The sequence below is a fragment of the Mesoplodon bidens genome, assembly GCF_964165515.1.
Source record: "Mesoplodon bidens genome assembly, chromosome: 1".
Lineage (NCBI taxonomy): Eukaryota > Metazoa > Chordata > Mammalia > Artiodactyla > Ziphiidae > Mesoplodon > Mesoplodon bidens.
Window position 1 is genome coordinate 213,765,179 of NC_138176.1, and position 20,388 is coordinate 213,785,566.

At 37.5% G+C, this 20,388-nt stretch overlaps 2 protein-coding genes across 2 annotated transcripts in view; one reads left to right on the forward strand and one right to left on the reverse strand.

The window, feature by feature from the left end:
• DAPP1 (dual adaptor of phosphotyrosine and 3-phosphoinositides 1) overlaps positions 1–20,388 on the forward strand; it is a 505,976-nt gene that overhangs the window by 465,370 nt on the left and 20,218 nt on the right. The gene's annotated exons all lie outside the window — the stretch shown is intronic.
• Positions 1–20,388, reverse strand: part of EMCN (endomucin) — a 102,571-nt gene that overhangs the window by 2,581 nt on the left and 79,602 nt on the right. Inside the window, exons 6-11 of the mRNA XM_081224673.1 lie at positions 18,412–18,504; positions 17,927–17,980; positions 15,989–16,084; positions 11,741–11,765; positions 10,406–10,467; positions 4,738–4,811 (exon numbers count right to left, since the gene is read on the reverse strand). Of these exons, the coding sequence (XP_081080799.1) occupies positions 4,777–4,811; positions 10,406–10,467; positions 11,741–11,765; positions 15,989–16,084; positions 17,927–17,980; positions 18,412–18,504 (365 nt within the window). The 3' untranslated portion in view covers positions 4,738–4,776. The remainder of the gene's footprint in view (positions 1–4,737; positions 4,812–10,405; positions 10,468–11,740; positions 11,766–15,988; positions 16,085–17,926; positions 17,981–18,411; positions 18,505–20,388) is intronic.

Here is a 20,388-nt window from a genome sequence, read left to right on the forward strand (position 1 = left end):
TGGAAGTTCACAAAGATGCTTTTAGATTATCAAGGGTATCATTTAGAAAATTACAGAAGGACAGTGAATTGTATCTGCAAGAAAAATAGAAATGGGTAACATTCCACTTTGTTGAGGATCTGTGGGATGAGACTTTCATACAAGTTATTGGTCTTGCTGCCCCTTGGTTCTTCGTTGATCTGAAACTCCCCTCACTTCTTAAACTGGCAGGTGGCTTGGAACAGAACGGACAGGAGACCTAGTGGAGAGGGAGAGGCCAGGCAGCAGTAGGTCTCCTCCCTTCTACAGCACAGGATTGCTCTCAGAACAATCAAAAGACTTTCTTTTCAGTTCTAAAATTGTTTTCCTCCTCATGTAAGATAGATCTTGGACATGTCTACATGCAATTTAAAACTTGTCTTGATAATCACTTTTGCTAGTTGTATAATGTCATCGATTGGATCATACCTAATTTATCTGAAATCTCCATACCACTGGACATGCTGTTTCTAAATGTTGGCTACCGTTCTTTGTATATTAATCTTTAATCACATTTCAAATCATTTCCTTTTGAAAATTTCCTAAAAGTGAAGTTGCTAGGTGACAAATGTGAATATGTTAAGTCTGTTAGTGAATATTACCAAGCTGTGCTTTGCAAAGATTAATCCAGTTAATCCAATTTATACTGTCAAATGCAGCATATGATACTATTTGCTTCACCAGTATGATTTTTAAAAATTAGAAAAAGAAAAACTCAAGTAATTGAAGGTTATAAGTTTTTTGGTCTTAATTCCATTTTTGATTAGTAACAGTACAGGAACTCTTCTATAATTTTATATTACCATTTTTATTTCCTCCTCTGTGAATTGCCTGTTCATGGCCTTTGCTCATTTAAAAAATTTCTGATTTGTATAACTGCCTTGTATATTTAAAATATTAATGAATTGGTCTCATATTTATGACAAACATATTCCCAATTTATAATTTATAGTTTTCTTTATGATAATTTTTATGTTTGGAAGTTTTAAGTCATGATGTAGTAGAATTCCTATTATTTCCATTGTGTTATATTGTTTCATGGTCTGAAAATTCTTAATCAGACACATAATAAAACCTAACAAATTTTTCTTCTACTTTTTTTTACATTTAGTTTTTTTATATATATTTTCCCCATATAGATATTATTAGCTAATGTCCCTTCACACTCATTATTAACCAACTTGTTCAGACCATTTGTTGGCATCAGTAAGAAAAGGATGTGCTTTCCTGCTCTACATTTTGGCATAAAAATTCTGGCCTTAGCAGAAGTCCTATGTAACAGCAAATCAATTCCTTGTCACTTTGTCATAAAAGAATTAATCTCTTGTCATAAAAGAATTAATCTCAGAAGAAGATAACAGAGCATATTTGCATTATAAGTGAGCACAAATATGTATAGAAGTACATACAGCTGATGTATCTCTAATCTTTGATTCCAGTGGCCTTCAAAACTTACCACAAGTTACTTTTGCACAAATAACCATTTTGAGGGAGGTATCAGCTAATAGCTGAGAGGAAAATGAATTATACAGGGCAAGTTTAAACTAAAATAATCATTTTCTTATTCTAAATAAATTATGGTCCCTAAATATAGCAATACATCTTCAGTGAAAGATAATATTTTTTGAAACTCCTATCAACCTTCCTCTTGTTGACATAAAAGTCTTAAGAGATTTAAGAACTAGATTGAATTGATCAATTGTATCAATCATGCCCATATAGCTTTTTAATTTTTTCTCTATTTTCTTATTTCTTGTGTGTGATTTCATGTTCTCACTAGACAAAGCTTTGCAGAGAGGGCAAGGATCATAGATTAAAGGTATTTTGGAATTCCATTAAATATAACATTCAGCACAAAATAGATGATCATTATACGAAGCAGCAGGCATTAAATACATCTAGAAATTTATCCTGAGGTGAAAAATTTTAACATGAGTGAATGTTTCCATATCAGTATTTGCTGTTGCATAGCAATCCAAAGACTTCTCAACTTCTTTTCTCAACTTCTAGTTCTGATAAATGCATTCCTATTTATCCTGAATTTCTGAGTTGATATCTTATTTCTAGGTGATATCTGATTTCTAGGAGAAAGCAAGTACTCAGCGGTTACTACATTTAAAGTACAATGGTTGCTAAGAGAAATATATTGAAAAAGGGTAAGACAAGTAGACAATAGAACTGACCAATTTCAAACATGTTTCTTCCCATTACTTTCATCTTTACTCTTCAGAACATTGTTATGTAATTCCACAATTACTCAGAAAGGCAACAGAAGCTATTTACCTCTGCAAATCAAAAGACATGAGATTAGAGGCTAGGAATATTTTTTAAAGTACAAAAATTGAAAGGAATGGGAGTTGGATAATAATTCATTTTGTTGAGCTTGTTTGGGTCAATACTCTTCCTTTTGTCCTGTAGAGAGACTGTCTCCTGCATAGAGACTTTTCTTTCTTTCTCTTTCCAACTGAACAGAAGACTTCTTCTTCCTCCAAACTGGACAATTAGTCACTAAGATTTGAGCATTTTAACAATCTGGAAAGTATCCTTTTACTAGCCACAGCATTGCAAATAAACCATAGCTTGTACGGAAGGAAGCTTGCCATATACTAGAGAGGGCTGGGCCACGTCTCCACAAATTTCTCACACTTCTCAGGTTCTTGAATCTTGCATCTGAAAGAGTGCATTGCAAAAGGATAGGCAAAGGCCCAGATTCCTCTCATCCTAACCCACCCCTTGCTGGCTAGAGAAGGATGAAATTCTGACACTGATGCATGTCTGGATGACACTCCTTTGTTTACGTCTCCTGCTCCTGCACAGAGAAGCATGGCTGGCATCATTTATTCAATAAACACTGGCTGAGTATCCATAACAGCATTGTCTTTGTGCTGGGAAGTAGACATAGGTAGTGGGCATAACAATGATATTCCCCCCGGAAGCTACCCAGAGTGACTACCATTGTGTTTAGGCCAATTCTGGGCATACACCTATTTATCTGTTCTTTTGCTTTTTTACTATTAGTTGCTAAAGGGTAAATTTCTCTGCAGGTTCTAAAAATTATCAAACACTAATTGTGAGGGCACTTAATCAATGCTGCTTGTGAAAAATAAATCAAAAGAAACTTTTCTTACCCAATTCTAGAAAAGCAAAAGACAGTCCCATGCTAAGCTGGAAAGGTTAATTCCAACAGGCCTGAAAACGGGCTGAGTTGTTCTACCGAAATAAGACATGTACCTGCATTGCACTGACTCCTGGTCAAAGAATGGAACACACAGAATAGCAGTTGCTTGTAACCATAGTTTTGAGAGGTTTCAATTATTCATTGATTAACAATTAATGTAACGAGATTGATCACCTTGCATCTGGTCTCATTGAGACACCTGGAGGGCTCTGTCACTCATCTAGTTATACAGCAAGAATGTGCCTACATGATCGTCTGGGTACTGTAAATTCCCTATAATACAAGCGAGTTCCATTCCAAGAGTGTGTTCGTAAGCCCAATTTGTTCGTAAGTCCAACAAAGTTAGCCTAGGCACCCAACTAACACAATCAGCTGTGTAGTACTGTACTGTAATAGGTTTATAATACTTTTCACACAAATAATACACTTAAAAAAACAAAAAATGAAGAAAACATTTTTACTCTTACAGTATGGTACTTTGAAAAGTACAGTAGTACAGTACAACAGCTGGCATACAGGGGCTGGCATCGAGTCAACAGGCAAGAAGAGTTACTGACTGGAGGAGGGAGAGGAGGTGGGGGATGGTAGAGCTGAAGGGTCGTGAGGTATAGGAGACAGAGTGCAATTTCACCCATGCCTGACGTTGATGGAACGCATGTTCGCATCTTTGAAAGTTCACAACTTGAAGGTTCATATGTAGGGGACTTACTGTATAAGAAACCCCAGCTGAGGGCTTCCCTGGTGGTGCAGTGGTTGAGAGTCCTCCTGCCGATGCAGGGGACGCGGGTTCGTGCCCCGGTCAGGGAGGATCCCACATGCCGCTGAGCGGCTGCGCCCGTGAGCCATGGCCGCTGAGCCTGCGCGTCCGGAGCCTGTGCTCCGCAACGGGAGAGGCCCGCGTACCGCAAAAAAAAAAAAAAAAGAAAGAAAGAAACCCTAGCTGAGAGTGCATTTTGGATCACCTTGTTTGAGGTACTTTGTGAACACATCCATGGTTCCTGGCTCCAGAGAGGAAGTACATCTGGGTACGGTTCTTACTGAGAGAGGACATTTGGACCTCCCACCTGGCATTTCTGGACCCCTTTCCCTGAGCCAGCCTTTGGCTGTGATGCGCATTCTTACCTTAATGCAGCTGCTATGTCATATACTTTTTTTTTTTTTTTTTACTGTCATTTTGGGTCCTGCAAATCTTCCTTAGCAATAGAACCCTGTCTAACTGCCACTGTTAAGTACGTATATGCTGAGCCAGGCAGAGGCAAACTGCATCTATGAGGAAACATTACCAACAGGCAGAAAGAATGAATTGTATCATTCCTGAGATAGGCAGGGCAACTGGAAGAATCTTCTACAGCCCCCAAGACATTTATTTCTCTAGCAAGTGTTCTTAGAGTTTGTTTTTAGACAAATAGAAAATGATGGTTTAACTGACACAAGCTATCAACTTTTCAGGTTATAAAAGTCTTTAAAAATAATCTGAGCTGCAGCAGGCTAACAAAACAGATATTAACGAGTATCTCAGTGAGTGAAATTAGGGAACTTACATATTTATTGCCCAGGTGTGGAGAGGATTCATCAAGCTGTCAGTTCTTGGTTTTTCCTTGTGCAGAGTGCTCACCTAAAAACAGAAGATATGCTTTGATCTATAAGCTCAGGGAGTGAATAACGATGAAAATTAAAGTTTCTTGGCTTGTTTTTTGTTTTTCAAGGAAAGTCCAATTTCCCTTCAAGAACGTCATTAGAGCCACAACTTACCTCTTGGTATTGCCTGGAAATTGTTCACCAAGATTTATGAGCTTTATTCGGCCACTGTTTATTTTTACCCTAGAGGAGCAATGCTAACTCACTCCCTGCAGATAGGGGGTGTGAGTTGGGAGGTGATAGCAAGAGAGGCACCCTAGGGAATAAATTATTGAATTTTGCTTGTTCCATAAGCTGGCTCTGCCTGAGCAAAACTACATCATATATTTAAAATGCCATCTTATCAGGAAAACATTCTAGGGTCCTTTGTTTAAATAATTCAGTGAAAGTTTTGTGAAAATGAATTTATAGGCCAACATGAATACTTTGGTGACATACAAAGCAGCACAGGGAACATTGCTCAAAATAACAATGTTATTCCATCATCAATATAAAGATAAATATTAACTTAGGACGATGGGGAGCTGAGAAGCCCCAAGCCTTTTTTTAAAATTTATTAATTTAATTTATTTTTGGCTGCATTGGGTCTTCGTTGCTGCACGTGGGCTTTCTCTAATTGCGGCGAGCAGGGGCTACTCTTCATTGCGGTGCTCAGGCTTCTCATTGCGGTAGCTTCTCTTGTTGCAGAGCACGGGCTCCAGGTGCGCGGGCTTCAGTAGTTGTGGCTCATGGGCTCTAGAGCGTGGGCTCAGTAGTTGTGGCACATGGGCTTAGTTGCTCCGCGGCATGTGGGATTTTCCCGGCCCAGCGCTCGAACCCGTGTCCCCTGCATTGGCAGGCGGATTCTTAACCACTGCGCCACCAGGGAAGCCCCCAAGCATTTTTACTTGCTCTTGGATTTGTGTTCAAAGCATTTCACATTACCTGTGTCTTTCATGTAGATTCAAGTAACAACAGCAGTCACATTATATAAAAGCAGTATGGGTCCAAGTGTCCAGCTTTGAGAACAAATGTCATTGTTTTGCTCCAGCTTTTATCTGCCAGCTAGGAAACCAGTCTTCTGGGGACTCCATTGACGTCACCCGCTACCTGCACTGTCATGGCGATAGTAAATAGTACCAGAGACCTAAGAAGAACAAACCTGGGACTCCCCTTCAAGAGTTCCTCAAGTCTTCTGCTTCAAAAAATGTCAGGCTCAGAGCAACAGCCCTCACAGCCCCTGCCCCACTACAACCCTTTGCTCACTATTGTTTATTTAACAAAACGCACAGCATGTCCTGGAATCCATGGCTATAAAGTACAGGAATAAGAAGTAAACAAAAGAAACATTTATTGAACCCCTACTGTCTGCCAGAGTCATGTAAAACAAATCATATGAAAAACTTCAATTCTTAGTATCTCCCAAAGTCTGTCTAACTGGGAATAGAAAGTGTGGAAAGATTCAATAACCATATGATTCAAATAACAGTTACAATAATGATATATACGGTAAAAGCGAACAAAGTACATACACACCTAGAAAAAAAAAACAACTGGAAAGAAATACACCAAATGCCAATACTGATCATATCAAGGTTTTCTCTCATAAGTAATTTTTAATTCTTTTCTATTCTCCACTTTCCCCCATTCTCCATTATGCATAAACGTGGTCAAATATTAAAATGGCAGTTTAAGCCACGAAGAGATATTCAAGGCAGTAATGCATGCTGACTTGCCAATCAACAGTTAGAGGAGAGAAAGACCACGTACAGCTGGGCCAGTCAAGGAAGCCTTGGTGTAAATGCAGAGATTGACGCAAGTATTGAAGGGCTGTGAAGACAGATGCTGAATCTCTGTATGGTTTTATACATCTATGAATCTTTCCCTCACCTTTACAGTTGTTCATTTCTAGTTGTTAATGAACGTTTGTAAAGCATAAATAAACAGAAAAGTAACTGTACATTTAATGAGTAATTACCATAACATACTGATTAGTATTAGTATACTAATAATATATGAATAATATATAATCACCACAATGCGTAGGAGGGGAGGTGGGAGTGACAAAGGAGACCAAGGTGCTGTCTCCTCCTTCAAAAGAGCTTGAGTTCAGTGAGGAACACAGAGGATAGGAGATGAGTGACATCTGGGAAGTACATGTTATTAAGTGGTTCAGAATTTGAGCAAGTGAAATCTGGCACATCATGAAAGACCTTGTAGACATGCTAAAGTGTTGGAACTTAATCTTAAGTAATAAAAACTTATCAGAGTTTTCTAAGCAAAGGAATATTATAAACGGATTCAGATCTGCTTTTTCTCCCTCCAAATAGTTCAAAACCAAGTGATGCTTTGAAATTAAATTCAGTGATACAGTATTTTCTTTCTTTTGTGGAATCATGTATTCCTTAATTTAGGCAATTTTCTTTATATTTATATAGCCTTACATGTTAAAAATGAGATAATGTACGTTAACTTTCTGAGGAGTGGTGTAAGTGGGAATCATGTTTAAAATGCATCGTCACATGTATATTTTGTAGTAAATCGTGAGGATGTTTAACTTGGCAAGACTTCTTACTAAACCTGAGTGGCATCTTATATGTTCTCATAAAGGACTCCGTGATCTGCTATGTTTGGTGCTCATTTTTTTCTGAAAGCACATTCTTGTGTATGCCCTAATAGGCTTTCTCTTTTACATTAAAGAAAGCTCCCAATTGAAATAATCAAATTTTGAACATTATGGGCCACATTTTCAACGGAAGAACCCTGCTTGAGAAAGAACATATTTAGAAGAAGCAGGAAGTGTGGCTGGATGAACACCATGGCCAATTAGAGGAGGAGGATTTGAGGCAAGGAACTGTCTTATCTGGAGAAAATACTCAGAACAATAACCATTACACATAGAGGCCTGTAGAAACCCAGAAAACTTAGCATCCACTGGCATTCCCCCTGAAGGTGAGTTGCTGCAGAGCTCTGTTTCCTTGGAAACATGATATATTGACCTCTAAAATGGCAAAATTTATTTTGAGATGTAAGACCAGAGTTTATAAATTGACATACTGACCAATCCAATGAATTCTTAGGACCATTGGATCTCAAATTTCATGCTGTTACCCACATTGGTGCATTAATTAATACTATGTCCCTTAGGCCATGTAGCACATAATATGAAATATAACAATCATCAGTTCTGAGTGATAAGTAGTCACATATTCGTTCTATCAAATTCTTTTTCTGTATTTTTTAACTATTTAAAAATTTTTATATAGGAGATAGTGGAAATTTAGGCTAAACCTGTGAACTTATATAAAGCCTAATCATTTCAGACTATTCTAGTTATATTTTAGAATGGTGTCACTATTAGGGAAGAGATATTTAAGTGAAAATAATTATAATAATGTAATTTCTATTGAGTGTGGTGAGAATAATTTTATAAGGAAAGCATATTTGAATAAGTTTTGAAAGAAGGTAGAAAGAGATTTGTTTGCAGGTGTTTCAGGAACCATCAAATCCTGTTAATGGTGGACAGACTTTAATAAAAACTGTGGTAGTACAAAGAGAATTTGGAGGGCATTGTTTTAGATTATCAGTTCTAGGCTATTGAAATCAACTCTGAGTCACCCATTTTAGTTTTCCCCTATTACCAAATATTTTCTATAATCAGCTAGGTTGACTTTTGAGGGATTATTTTATTAAAAGAAGTGTGCTTCCTAACTTGAGGTTGGCAGAAATAAAAGTACCAGAGACTAGATCTTATTATTTCCATAGAAATATTTCCTCCTTAGACCTATGACCTGAAAAGCTACTTATGAAGAAAAGGAAGTTTGGGTAGTTAAGGGTCTTCTTAACTATCCCACCATGATCTACCCACTTATTATTGCAGTTAGTATGAGGGTGGGAGATAGTAGCTTACACAGAATTATCCTTGGGCCTTGAAGAAGAAGCAGAAAGCAAATCGGCAACCAAGAAACACAAGGTTTCTCTGTGGATTTCCCCTCCTGAAAGCCGCGATTCTGGTGTCAATTGTCATTTCCCTGGTAGAAATAGGTAGCAGAGCAGGTGGTCCTGATCTCAGCCCCCTCTCCACCAGGAGAGCCAAGGGCTCCTATACAGAGGCTTCTGGTCCACAGCTTGGAGACCCCCAGAAGCTGCCGAGTGTTTGGTTTAAATCCCGAGGGGATAAAGGAGCGTGCATGAAATTACAGGTTGTCATGCTGCTTACAAGTCACAGGCAGATTCTGAGAACTTTTCTTGATAAATGGTGTAGTCACACTCCGGGTCCTTCATAACCTTACTCAAGACTAGTTCACGTTTAGTCTGGTTGCCTGGAGGTTTTCCCTGACCAAGTAGAATAGGCTCAGCTACTTAGTCAAGGCTGGTAAACAGCTAGGAGAACCTGGTGAGTGGTTTCCAATTATCTGTGGAGGAATTTTACTCTTTCATTCATTCATATGGTTACCTTCAAGAGAACAGTGTGGGAATAAAGAAGTGTGTAAGAGATACAAGAATGAAAGTCTTTCTTAAGAAAATGGCTCCCATGAGGGATTTGGCCATGTCTCTGCAGATTTTGGGTACCCTTGCTTTTCAACTCTTTTGTTTATCTGTTGTAGTTTGGTCTAGTTAGAATCTCCTACCTGAAATGGGGATCTCATTCAGCCTTTGATATGTTGCTCTTCAGTTGGGACTATATTTATAGCCTTTTGTTTTACAAATTTCTTTTTTGCACCATATTTATAATGTTTATCATCTGATAGCTCTCACTTCACATAACATATGTATTATGGGAGTATTTTGTATAGGTAAAATTGGGGGGACTGAATATAGTAAATGTCTTGATGTAACTTGATATTTAATTTAGAGCCACATAGATTGTTTCATAAAACTCATAATTACTTTTTATTTATTTACTTTTTATTTTTTGTCATATTGATGTTTTAAATATTTTGTTTACTCAAAACAAAAATGTAATCTGTTTTTTTGATTTTTAAAAACTATCTAGCATCTCATTTTTCATTGCTTACGATAAAAATATAATTCATACAAATCATACCTATATTTTGAAAATCTTTTTAGATTTCAAACCAAACAAAATCAAAACCTAAGAAACTAGAAAAAAGAAATGTAAATTTTATCAACAGGAAATTGTGTTTTGTCCTTACTGAGAAGCTCAATTAAAGTATTTGAAGTGATATAAAATATGATATACATTTTAACTGATGAATCCTAGTTCCAGTTGACTGTACACAACCATTACCAAAAATGAAACAAAACAACAGCAATACTTTAAAGAAAACCCTGCGGCATACTTAATGTTTTTTCTGCCACTACTGCAGAATAGAAAATGCCTCTAGTCACCACCCATTCTTTAGAACACATCTGCATGCAACCTCCAAAAGCCAGAGAGTCTAATAATCTTACCAAAAATGATATTTCTAGGGCTCATCTTTCCTTCATAGGAGAATTCTGTATCTCTTGGGAGTTAATGATTGAGTTTTTCTAGAGAAGTTATGCTTTTTGGTTATGTTCACATGAACAAAATCGAAGTTAGATTTTGAAATAACAATTTTTCATCTAATCGACAATCTGGGAGCTTACCAGACTCATGAGAAATTGTCTTAACAGTGAGAAGCTTCACACTCTCTTTATCGGACTGAGGTCTATTTGGAACAGAAAACATTAAGTTAGCACCACAGTAATTAGCATTACATATCTGTGAAGGAAAGTAAACATGATACAAACAGAAAGAAGAAGATACACATGCATATATATATTTTTTGTGTTTCTATGGCAAAACTTGTGTTTCTTCATGTACAGACACATATACTTTTATAGCACTTTCATTTCTGGAATCAAGCCAATAAATCTCTGTTATTCTGTTACGGTGATGATCAAATCATCAGCTAAATTAAACATCAAGATGGGTCATGTAGGGACTTCCCTGGTGGTCTGGTGGTTAAGACTCTGTGCTCCCAATGCAGGGGGCACAGTTTCCATCCCTGGTGAGAGAACTAACATCCCTCATGCCGAGCGGCACAGCCAAATTAAAAAAACAAAAACAACCCCACCTGTCATGAGGTCCATGTTGCACATGCCTCCACTTCTGAATTGTGAGGGGAAGACATGGAAATGTTTCCAAACCTTTTGGACTGATCTGAGTGCTGGGTAATTCCTTTTCATGAGGTCGTGGATACTGCAATATAGTGTCTGAACTGTCTATTTCAACAAGAGTTCCCACCTATCCCTTCTCAGACTCAAAATAGTTTCAAACCCCAGTTCCTCCCTTTGGACATCTCAAGAACCTCTACTTTTAATTAAGAAGGGTAGGTGGTGTAGGGACATTATTCCTAAAGTTCACATCCCAATGAATATACAAAAACACCCACAAAAATGCAGGCTACAAAGTCAGGTCAACACAGAAAAGTTAACCACAGAATTTGGTTTTGACATTAAAATAGTTTGTCTCTTTGCAGCACCTTGATTGTAACAGTTGGTTGGATTGCTAACAACTGCTTTGTTTGTTTTAGTAAAGTCGAAGCAAAATAACCATCTGTTGTTAAAGTAAAGCCACTCAGAGCTGTCTCAAGGTGCAGGCATGATTTTTCCCTAATTGTGAGAAGCATATTGAAAATTTCAATGGGAAAACGATTTTAAAACTCTAACTATGTTTTTCTATGGTTTTTTGGGGCAAGTTTTGATTTCTGATGTTACCACTTTACCCAAGCTTAAGAGCCAGTTGTTGGAACTTCTCCGTTGAATTTCTCATACTTGAGACCTCTCTGACAAATAGGTAGCCAAACCCCATATACTATGCCTTCTGCAAAATGCTTGAAAAACCCGAAGAAGAAGTATGAGTAGAGGATCGATACTTTCCCCTATATAAATGACAGGGTCAGAGCTTCTAGAAGAAAACAATGATGCAGCATTACTTACTGGTCATTTCCATTTTCAGGTGTGCCTAGGAGGGGAGGGAATTTTTATTAGAATTGTGAGAAGCTTGGCTGCAAAAAACCTGAGACCCCTGCCACTTTCTGCTCAAAGATGTCTCTAAAGCCAATTTTTAACTTTTCAGTCTCTCGCCCCATTCCCCGTCCCACTGACCATTTCCTCAGACGTGGTAACTACTCATTCCTTAGTCACAGCTAATACATTCATGGTATAGTCTCAACTAGACTAACTCCACTGAACTTAGCTCTGGACTAATTTTTTTTTTAACATCTTTATTGGAGTATAATTGCTTTACAATGGTGTGTTCATTTCTGCTTTATAACAAAGTGAATCAGTTATACATATACATGTTCCCATATCTCTTCCCTCTTGCGTCTCCCTCCCTCCCACCCTCCCTATCCCACCCCTCTAGGTGGTCACAAAGCACCGAGCTGATCTCCCTGTGCTATGCGGCTGCTTCCCGCTAATTTTAATCTTATAGTTTCGTATCACTGTGTGGAACTATTATCCATTATTGTACACCCCACAGACACCAAAAAAGGTTTCCGTATCTCTGGAAACAAATTCTTCTCAGAGTATTGAATTACCTTCTTTAAACAAAGACTTGAATTTTTGGCTTTTCTTTATATGTTGCTCTCTCTGGGGACCTAAATCTCTGTATTTGTGGTGAGCCATGATGCTGATATTGCTTCTAATTGCATCTGAGCCCACGGATTCAGCTTCTCAGAAGTGCCCTACAAAACGTCACTGAGTCTACTAACTGTAACTAATCTTTTGCCCGCTTTGCCAGGCTGTTCCACGAGGGTCGGTAGAAAGCAAGTTGGGCCCGTGAGAACGCAGAGTGATTCATTTTGCACAAGAGCATGGCCTCTTGGGAGCAGATTGTGCTGGTCAAACCTTGCATTAATCTGTGGCCTATTAGGCAAAATATTTAATGTAATCACTTAAGGTCCTTGCTTTGTTCCGGATTTTGCTGTGATTTTATTCTATGGCTCGGCTCCCATCTCTTGGATTTCCTTTCATCTCTAAGGTAGCTCTTGTCATCAGGATATGCCTTTGAATATCATTCCCTTGACTTTGACCATGATTGTTTTATAAAGACGTTGATTTCCATGAAAATTTTGGCTACTGCTATTTCTGTCACCTTGGCTAAGTTACTCCAACATGAATCTTTATCCCTAGAATTTAATTCATGGCACAGTATGCTGTTCACCAACTAGATCTAACTTCATCTTCCCTACCACCAGTAGGGTTTTAACAACACTTAAAAATGCCCATTATAACTGTTATGTATGATATCACCTGTACTGCTCATAGCCCTGTTTCACAATGAGCAGATATCTTCTTGTTTGCCTGTTTTAATATTTTTTTCTTAGAATACTGCAATATGGGTTCATTAGCAGATAGATGCATACCAGCAGACTACTTTCTGCATATATGCCACTGTTATTTGGGTTAAAGCTCACACTACTGTCAACATTATCCAGATAAGCTTAATTTCATACAGAAATCTCTGATTCATATTGGCTTCCAGAGAGCACAGTGGGTTTACGAATTTTCTGAACTTAATGAAGTCTCACCCACATACTTGAAGAGTGATTAACGCTGGGCATTTAATGGTGCTAATTTAATGATAACAATGCTGTGAATTCTGTTTGGAAAACAAAGTTGACAAATAGATTTGGCTAATTGTACAATTGCCCAACTTGGTTATAAACTATTGCATGTCTTCAGAATAACTCTCCGTAGTGGTAGGAATCTCATACATTTTTTCTGAATGATCCAGTTCACCTATAAAGTCCCCTTTAATAGAAAGTGTCAACTTTTCAAATAACTTATTTGCAAATCTTCCTATGCAAAACAGTTTTTCAGTACAGGGTATTTTTACTAATGGATTTAGCCCACACTTTTTTTTCCCTATCCTGTATACTCAACACCCACTGGCTTCAACTAGATTGGTTGAGTTCCCATAAAAGATAGGATTGGTGGTTTAGAAACTTAGAGAAATTAAACTGATTTATAAAAATGCTATTTCCCCTCCGGAAACTGAGTGAGGAAACATATTTCAGACTTTATTAAGAATTTTATTCACTAACTCCCAGAGGGAAAGACATTGATTTGTTTTCTTCTTATTTTACAGCAAGAGCTAAAATGGACACTGCTGTTTTCATATCACTACTTTCCCTTGCACTGTCCTGCTCAGGCTCCAAACTGTCCGCGCCCTGCACAGTCAGGGATTGGCCTCAGGAACAGCATTCATTAGTGTCCTGGGGGCACATTGTCCATGGGGTAAACAAAGAAGAGTGTGGCTCATAAAAATGATTCATTTTTACTTTTTAACAGTATATGAGACTTAGGTAGAGTTCTGTTAGTGAACTGTTTAGAATTAAAGTGAGGAAAGGAAAGGTTCTATTTTACTGAAAATTACAAAATTTAACTCAACAAGCGTATCGTCAGTCTCTCTCTGCTATTTATTATGCACAATGCCATGTGAGTCATATGTAGTTTGTGACTTGGAGGGGTTGCCTGAAGTTATGGACTGAATGTTTGTGTCCCCTCAAAAGTCATATGTTAAATCTTAATGCCCAATGTGATGGTATTAGGATGCTGGGCCTTTGGAAAGTGATTAGGTCATGAGGGCAGAGTCCTTAGGAATGGCTTAGTGCCCTTATAAAAGAGACCCCAGAGAATTATCTTGTCCCTTCTGCGTCCCAAGAAGATGCAGGCAGATCTGAAAACCAGGAAGAGTGCACTCATCAGACGTCAAATCTGATGGTGTGTTGGTTGAACTTCTCAGCCTCGGGAACTGTGAGAAATAAATGTTTGTTGTTTAAGCCACCCAGTCTATGGCATTTTTGTTACAGCAGCCTAGACAGAATAAGATGTTTGACTTGCAGGGGGAACAGGATTATAGAGAAGTAACTATATTATAGTGTGATGAATACTATCATTAAATTCTGTGGAATTAGAAGTAATAGAACACTCCACTCTGCTTAAAGAGATGGGGTGTCAAAAAATATGGATTAAGTTTGTTTTTAAACTAGATCCATACGGATAAGATGGAGATTAGGTGTGTTATAAAAGTTAAGGTGTGTTATAAAAGTTAAGCAGTGGGCTGGACATTCTAAGAGAAGGAATAACATGGATGAAGCAGAATACATGGCACTACATTATACAACCAGGAAGGTGTCTGACATGGAAAGATAGATTGAAGTTTAAGATAACATAGGTGAGTTCCCGGGAACTGGAGGGGGATTCAGTGGAAGCATGAACTAAAAAGAGAGCTCAAGTTCCTGGAACAGAAAAAAGACTGAATAAAGACTGAAAGAAATCTCAATAAAATCGGGACTTTAGTTAATAATGTATCAATTTCGGTCAATTAATTGTGACAAATAAACCATACTAACGTAAGATATTAATAATAAGGGCAGATGGGAACTCTCTACCTATCTTCACAACTTTTCTGTAAATCTAAATCTATCCTAAGGTTTAAAAGTTTATTTTAAAAAAGGCTTTAAAATGTAATGCCATTATGGGAATCATAAATATTCAAGAGGCAGGGAGAAGAAGATGAAGCAGCAAAAAGAAGAAAAAGAGTGAGGCTGTAAAAGAAGGCAGTGTCATTTTAAATGAAAGAAGAAAGACTTTCCAAAGCTAATGGAGAGATTAAGGAGGATAATAAAGAACTGTTGGACTAGAATCCCTCTAAAAATTGCAATAGGGTTCAATCCTGAGGAACTGATTCAATTAGCAGAACACACAGTTGTGGAAGACACCTTCATAGGAAGGAAGCCATGCCTCCCAGGAGGGACGTAAGTCACAAAACACTCTTCTTGAAATTATGGGTCCCAAAGTGAAATTCTTAGCGATACTTCCCTTTATTCTCTGTTATGTGGAAATGGAACAAATCTTCGCTATAGCTAATGCATGTCATTTTATGCCTTCTTTACTACCATATTCCCCTGACCGCCCACAAAACTAGGGCTTTTTCATTTTAAAAAAGTGTCCATATTCGGTATTATCTGCCATTAGTAGCTAATTTCTACTCCTTACCTTCACCAGTATTCAATGGATTTCTATGCCCCTTTCCCTCTACCTCTGTGATCAAGCAATACAGCAGTTTGTTTCTGTGTATGATTCCTCTCTCCTCTTAAGAGTTTAAATTCAAGTTTAGACTGAGCATGTATATTCTCCTTTTAGGAAAACAAAATGAAACAAAACACTGCTACCTACCTGGGTCTGTCTTCCAGCACATTCGATACAAACCCACCAAAGCAAAGACTGAAAGTGTTATTGCAATCAAAGCAATAACCACAGGCAAAATAATACCTAAAAAGTATTGGAGACATTGTCAGTTAGAGTGGCTATTGAATTTCACAACAAATAGTTCATGAACTGAGGGAAAGCATGTATGCTTCCTTTCTTCTTTAAACATCATTCTATTTAAAAGAAGTTTTTTTTTTAAGCAAAGAAGATAATTATCTGATTCCTGGGTTTTGCCCTAGTTGTCATTTCTGATGTATCCACTTGATGTCAGTCTTGTAGCCTTTCTGAAATAAAACTCCAAACCTAAGGAAGACAGTTCCCACTTTCCTGGTGACTGAAGGAATGAGGAGATGGGAGACTGGCCAGGCAGAAGCTGCCCCCTATGGTCAGAACCATATTCACACTTTATATTCTTTACTACTTTATAGTGAAGTTACTAATACATAGCTTGGATGAAGGCAGTCAGAAGGCACAAACTTCCAATTATAAGATAAATAAGCACTAGGGTTTTAATGTATAACATGATAAATAGAATTAACTCTGTTGTATGTTACATAGGAAAGTTGTTAGGAGAGCAAGTCCCCAGAGTTCTCATCACAAGAAAAAAAATTTTTCTATGTCTTTAATTTTGTATCCATATGAGGTGATGGATGTTCACTAACTTATTGTGATAAGTTTCATGATGTATGTAAGTCAAATCATTATGCTGTACACCTAAAACTTATGCAGTGCTGTATGTCAATTATATCTCAATAAAACTGGAAGAAAAATAAATATATATCCTCTTCTCGTTCTAGTGGAAACGCTCTATTCATAAAGCTGGCTTCTTAAAAAAAATCACTAATATCTTTCTGTAAAATTATCTTAGGACTAAAAAGGCATACAATAACATAAGTGGATATAGATGGATATCATGGTGGAACAATATGGTCCAAGAAAGATAAGCATGTGTGTATTTGTGAATGTCTGCTTGGGGGAGTGGTGTTGCTACAGTAAACTAGGGTGAGTTTTTCCTGTTCTCATTAAAAGAAGGGCTTTGCTGTTTGTTTCTTTTAGCATCTGCCTTCTTTTCTGACGGTCATTTCCCAGGTTAAAACAAGAGTGAAGAAAGGAAAAAGCTGTCATAGGGATATAAGTAGAGATATAGATGTTATAGTTACTATTTAGTTAGGTGTTCTCATCTGCTGGCATATGTACTCCTTATATTTACCGGGGGGTTGAGAATAGCTAGGCGATTCATTTGTAGGGTGGGTTACACTCCACTGTTATGGTTAAATATTTGTTTTAAGTAAGTTCTGCTGGGTTCATATTAGACCTTACATGAGATCATTAGTGCCTCCCAAAATGAAGATGGCATGAATCAGCAGCTCAGTAAAGGCAATACTGACTTATTGAATGGAATGACTTTACCTAAACCTAAGATAATCTTTTATCATCACAGCTTCATATATATTCATCTTATTCTTAATTTTCAGGGAAATTAATGAATATTCTCTATTCAGTCCTAGCATAAACAGTGGCTGACATGTATATGTTTTTGCTAAAATGGAACTTTTCTTAAAAGGCCATTTTTAACATTAAGATAAAGTTTTGTAAAGGTGAAAATTCATTTTTATGGAGATCTCTGCCCATGCACTTTGGCTTATCAGAGATTAGTCCCATCAATTCACTTTGACCCCTGGTGGTAGCTGCTTAGCACTAAGGTAAGAAAAAAAAATCCCCAAAGTGTGTTTATTAAAACCAGACTCAATGGGAGGAAACTTTCAATTATATAGGATTATAATGGGATTGCAGGTTCAGTAAAGTTGAGAAAAGGCTGTCTATAGTTGAGTCCCTTCCCTTATTGGTAACATTCAAACTTTCTGCAGTTCTACTGCCTTGAACGAAGATGCACGTATTACTCACTGGAATAGGAGGGGCTGGGTGAAGAAGAGCTTGCATTTTTTGCATTCTCAGTGCCTATTATTTTAAGAAAGAAAAAAAGTCACCTTTGGTTAATGTGTGCCAATTCTCACAATCCTCCCCCCCACCTCCCCACTCCCCGTTTAGGTGAGCCTCTGTGATTTATAGGTATGAGTCTTGGAGTGAAAACATTTTATCTCATTCTGAAAGAGTTCTGTCTTATGACTCAAGATCGGTAGGGAGTTAACGTATACAATCTGATGAGTTTGGACACATGCATATACCCATGAAACCACCCCCACAATCAAGATAATAGACAGAGTCATCACCTCCAAAAGTTTCCTCGTGTCCCCTCCCTCTTTTGAGGATGTGCAGCTTTGTTGTGTATAAATTATACCTCAATAAGCTGTTTTTTAAATTGGTGAGGTTTTCTTGGTGAGAAAGGGTCAGGTGAAGCAAGCTTCCACTCGTACACACAGAAGTCATACCTTGAGACTGGGAGATGTTTTCCAGAACTGTTACTGATACTGAGGATAATGTAGGGCTTCTGGAAGGCGATGCATCTGGTTGTAGAGTGTTAACTGTAGGAAAATGATAAATGTAGCATCAGATGATAGTATTTGCTCTTCTGACTGGATTTCTTTGCAGATTCAAACAATTTGCATTTCTGATGATCTGTAAAAAACTGCTTATTGTTGAATAATGGGATACATACAATTATACATTAAATCACGAGTTCATTCTATCTCCTCCTGTAGAGATGATTAAATTTGGAATGAGAAAACTTGGGTGTTAGTCTTATATCTTCAAGAACTGGCCAAAAATACTTGAGCAAGTTTCTCATCTCAGGCTACAGACTGTATCACCTACTGCATGAAGTTCTGCATCCCATAAGAATGCAAATCAATGCAAAAGCATTAATCACATTTTAGATATTACAACTTTGAGTGATAGTGATTTTTTTCACTATAAATACTTAAAATGGACATAAGTACACAGGACTTCAGATTTTATAATGTTTCTTAGTGGTCAAAGAGAAAGATTGCAATTGAGACTTTGGTTGGAAGAACTGGGGAAAAAAATAATAGAAGATCCCTTCATTTTTATCTCAGCAGTGATTTACACTTGTATGCCTTTTCTAGAGTAACTGCTGCTTGGACGCATTTCCACCACTGTCCATGCTCTTTTTACCATGGCAAATGTTAATTTTAAATTGATTATTATTATTTGTTTGCATAAGTCAACATTTGCCATCTTTAGTCAGACGGACTAAAACAAAAAATAATAAATAAAAATTTATTATTCAAAACTCATAAATCTCAATAAATTTCAAGGAAACATAGATAATTATATGTTTTATAAGTGTACAACGTTTATTCTTGTGAATCTGTAATAAAATGTAATTTGTATTTTGAACATTTTTTGAAAAATAATTCTTTTTCTTGAAATATGGAGTAATATCTTTTAATCACACCTGTTTGCCTTGTCTCTACACTGAATTGCAAGCTCCTGGAGTGTGAGGGCAGTAATTCCCACCATCCACCACATGAAGCTCTGACCACTGTGGGTATGCAGTAAGATGTAGCTGACTGCTTGGATAAACTAAGAGGCACCTCTTACAATTATGGCCCCCTTAGGAGTGTGAAGGCCATGCATAATTGCATGAAAGAAATTGATATTGCCTATGACTGCCTTGGATCTTTCCCTCTTTGTCACCCACAGCCCAGCACGCACTGCATGCTTATGCATTTTTGACATTTGTGGGGGGAAAATAATGTTAAGAGTCTGTTCTTGCCAGGCAAGAGATCTGTGGGAGGAAGCTAGATATATGCCCGTAAGAACAAAGAAAAATGTCAGGCTCGTGCACTGAGCAGGCAGAAAAAGGAATCTTAAATACAAGAGTGGGAACTAGCTCAAACCTTGGTACTTAGTTGCTTTTTCCAGTGTCAAGTGTTCTAGTGAGGATGAATGGTCTTTTGGTTGTGTTGGTAGAGAATGAGATGGCTGATTAAATAACCAATGGCATTAATTCCCCTGGGATTTCCCAAGGGTTAATTTTCAAGACTCCACATTCTACCTTATTACCTTCTCATAGACAGGCTAGGTGGCGGCTACATTTCTGAGTATAATCTATCTGGTTCAGATGAAACTCCAAGCTTTCCTCCTTAAAAGGTTAAAACGTGTTGACTGTCCAGTGCCATTATTGCTAGTGATCCACAGGGAGGCAATAGAATTAACCCTTCTTAAAAGAGGATTTGTTGGCTCCTTGAACAAAGACTTATTTTTTTTTCTTTTAACCGCAAACTTTAGTTAATAAATCATTTCTGAAACCAGCACACACGCACACACATACACACATACACACACTTCACCTCTATTACATTGAATGATTTCTGGTGTCTTCTAGTCTCTTTTACTTCATTTAAAAAAATAATAGTCATGACCCACTAATGGGAATTAACTTA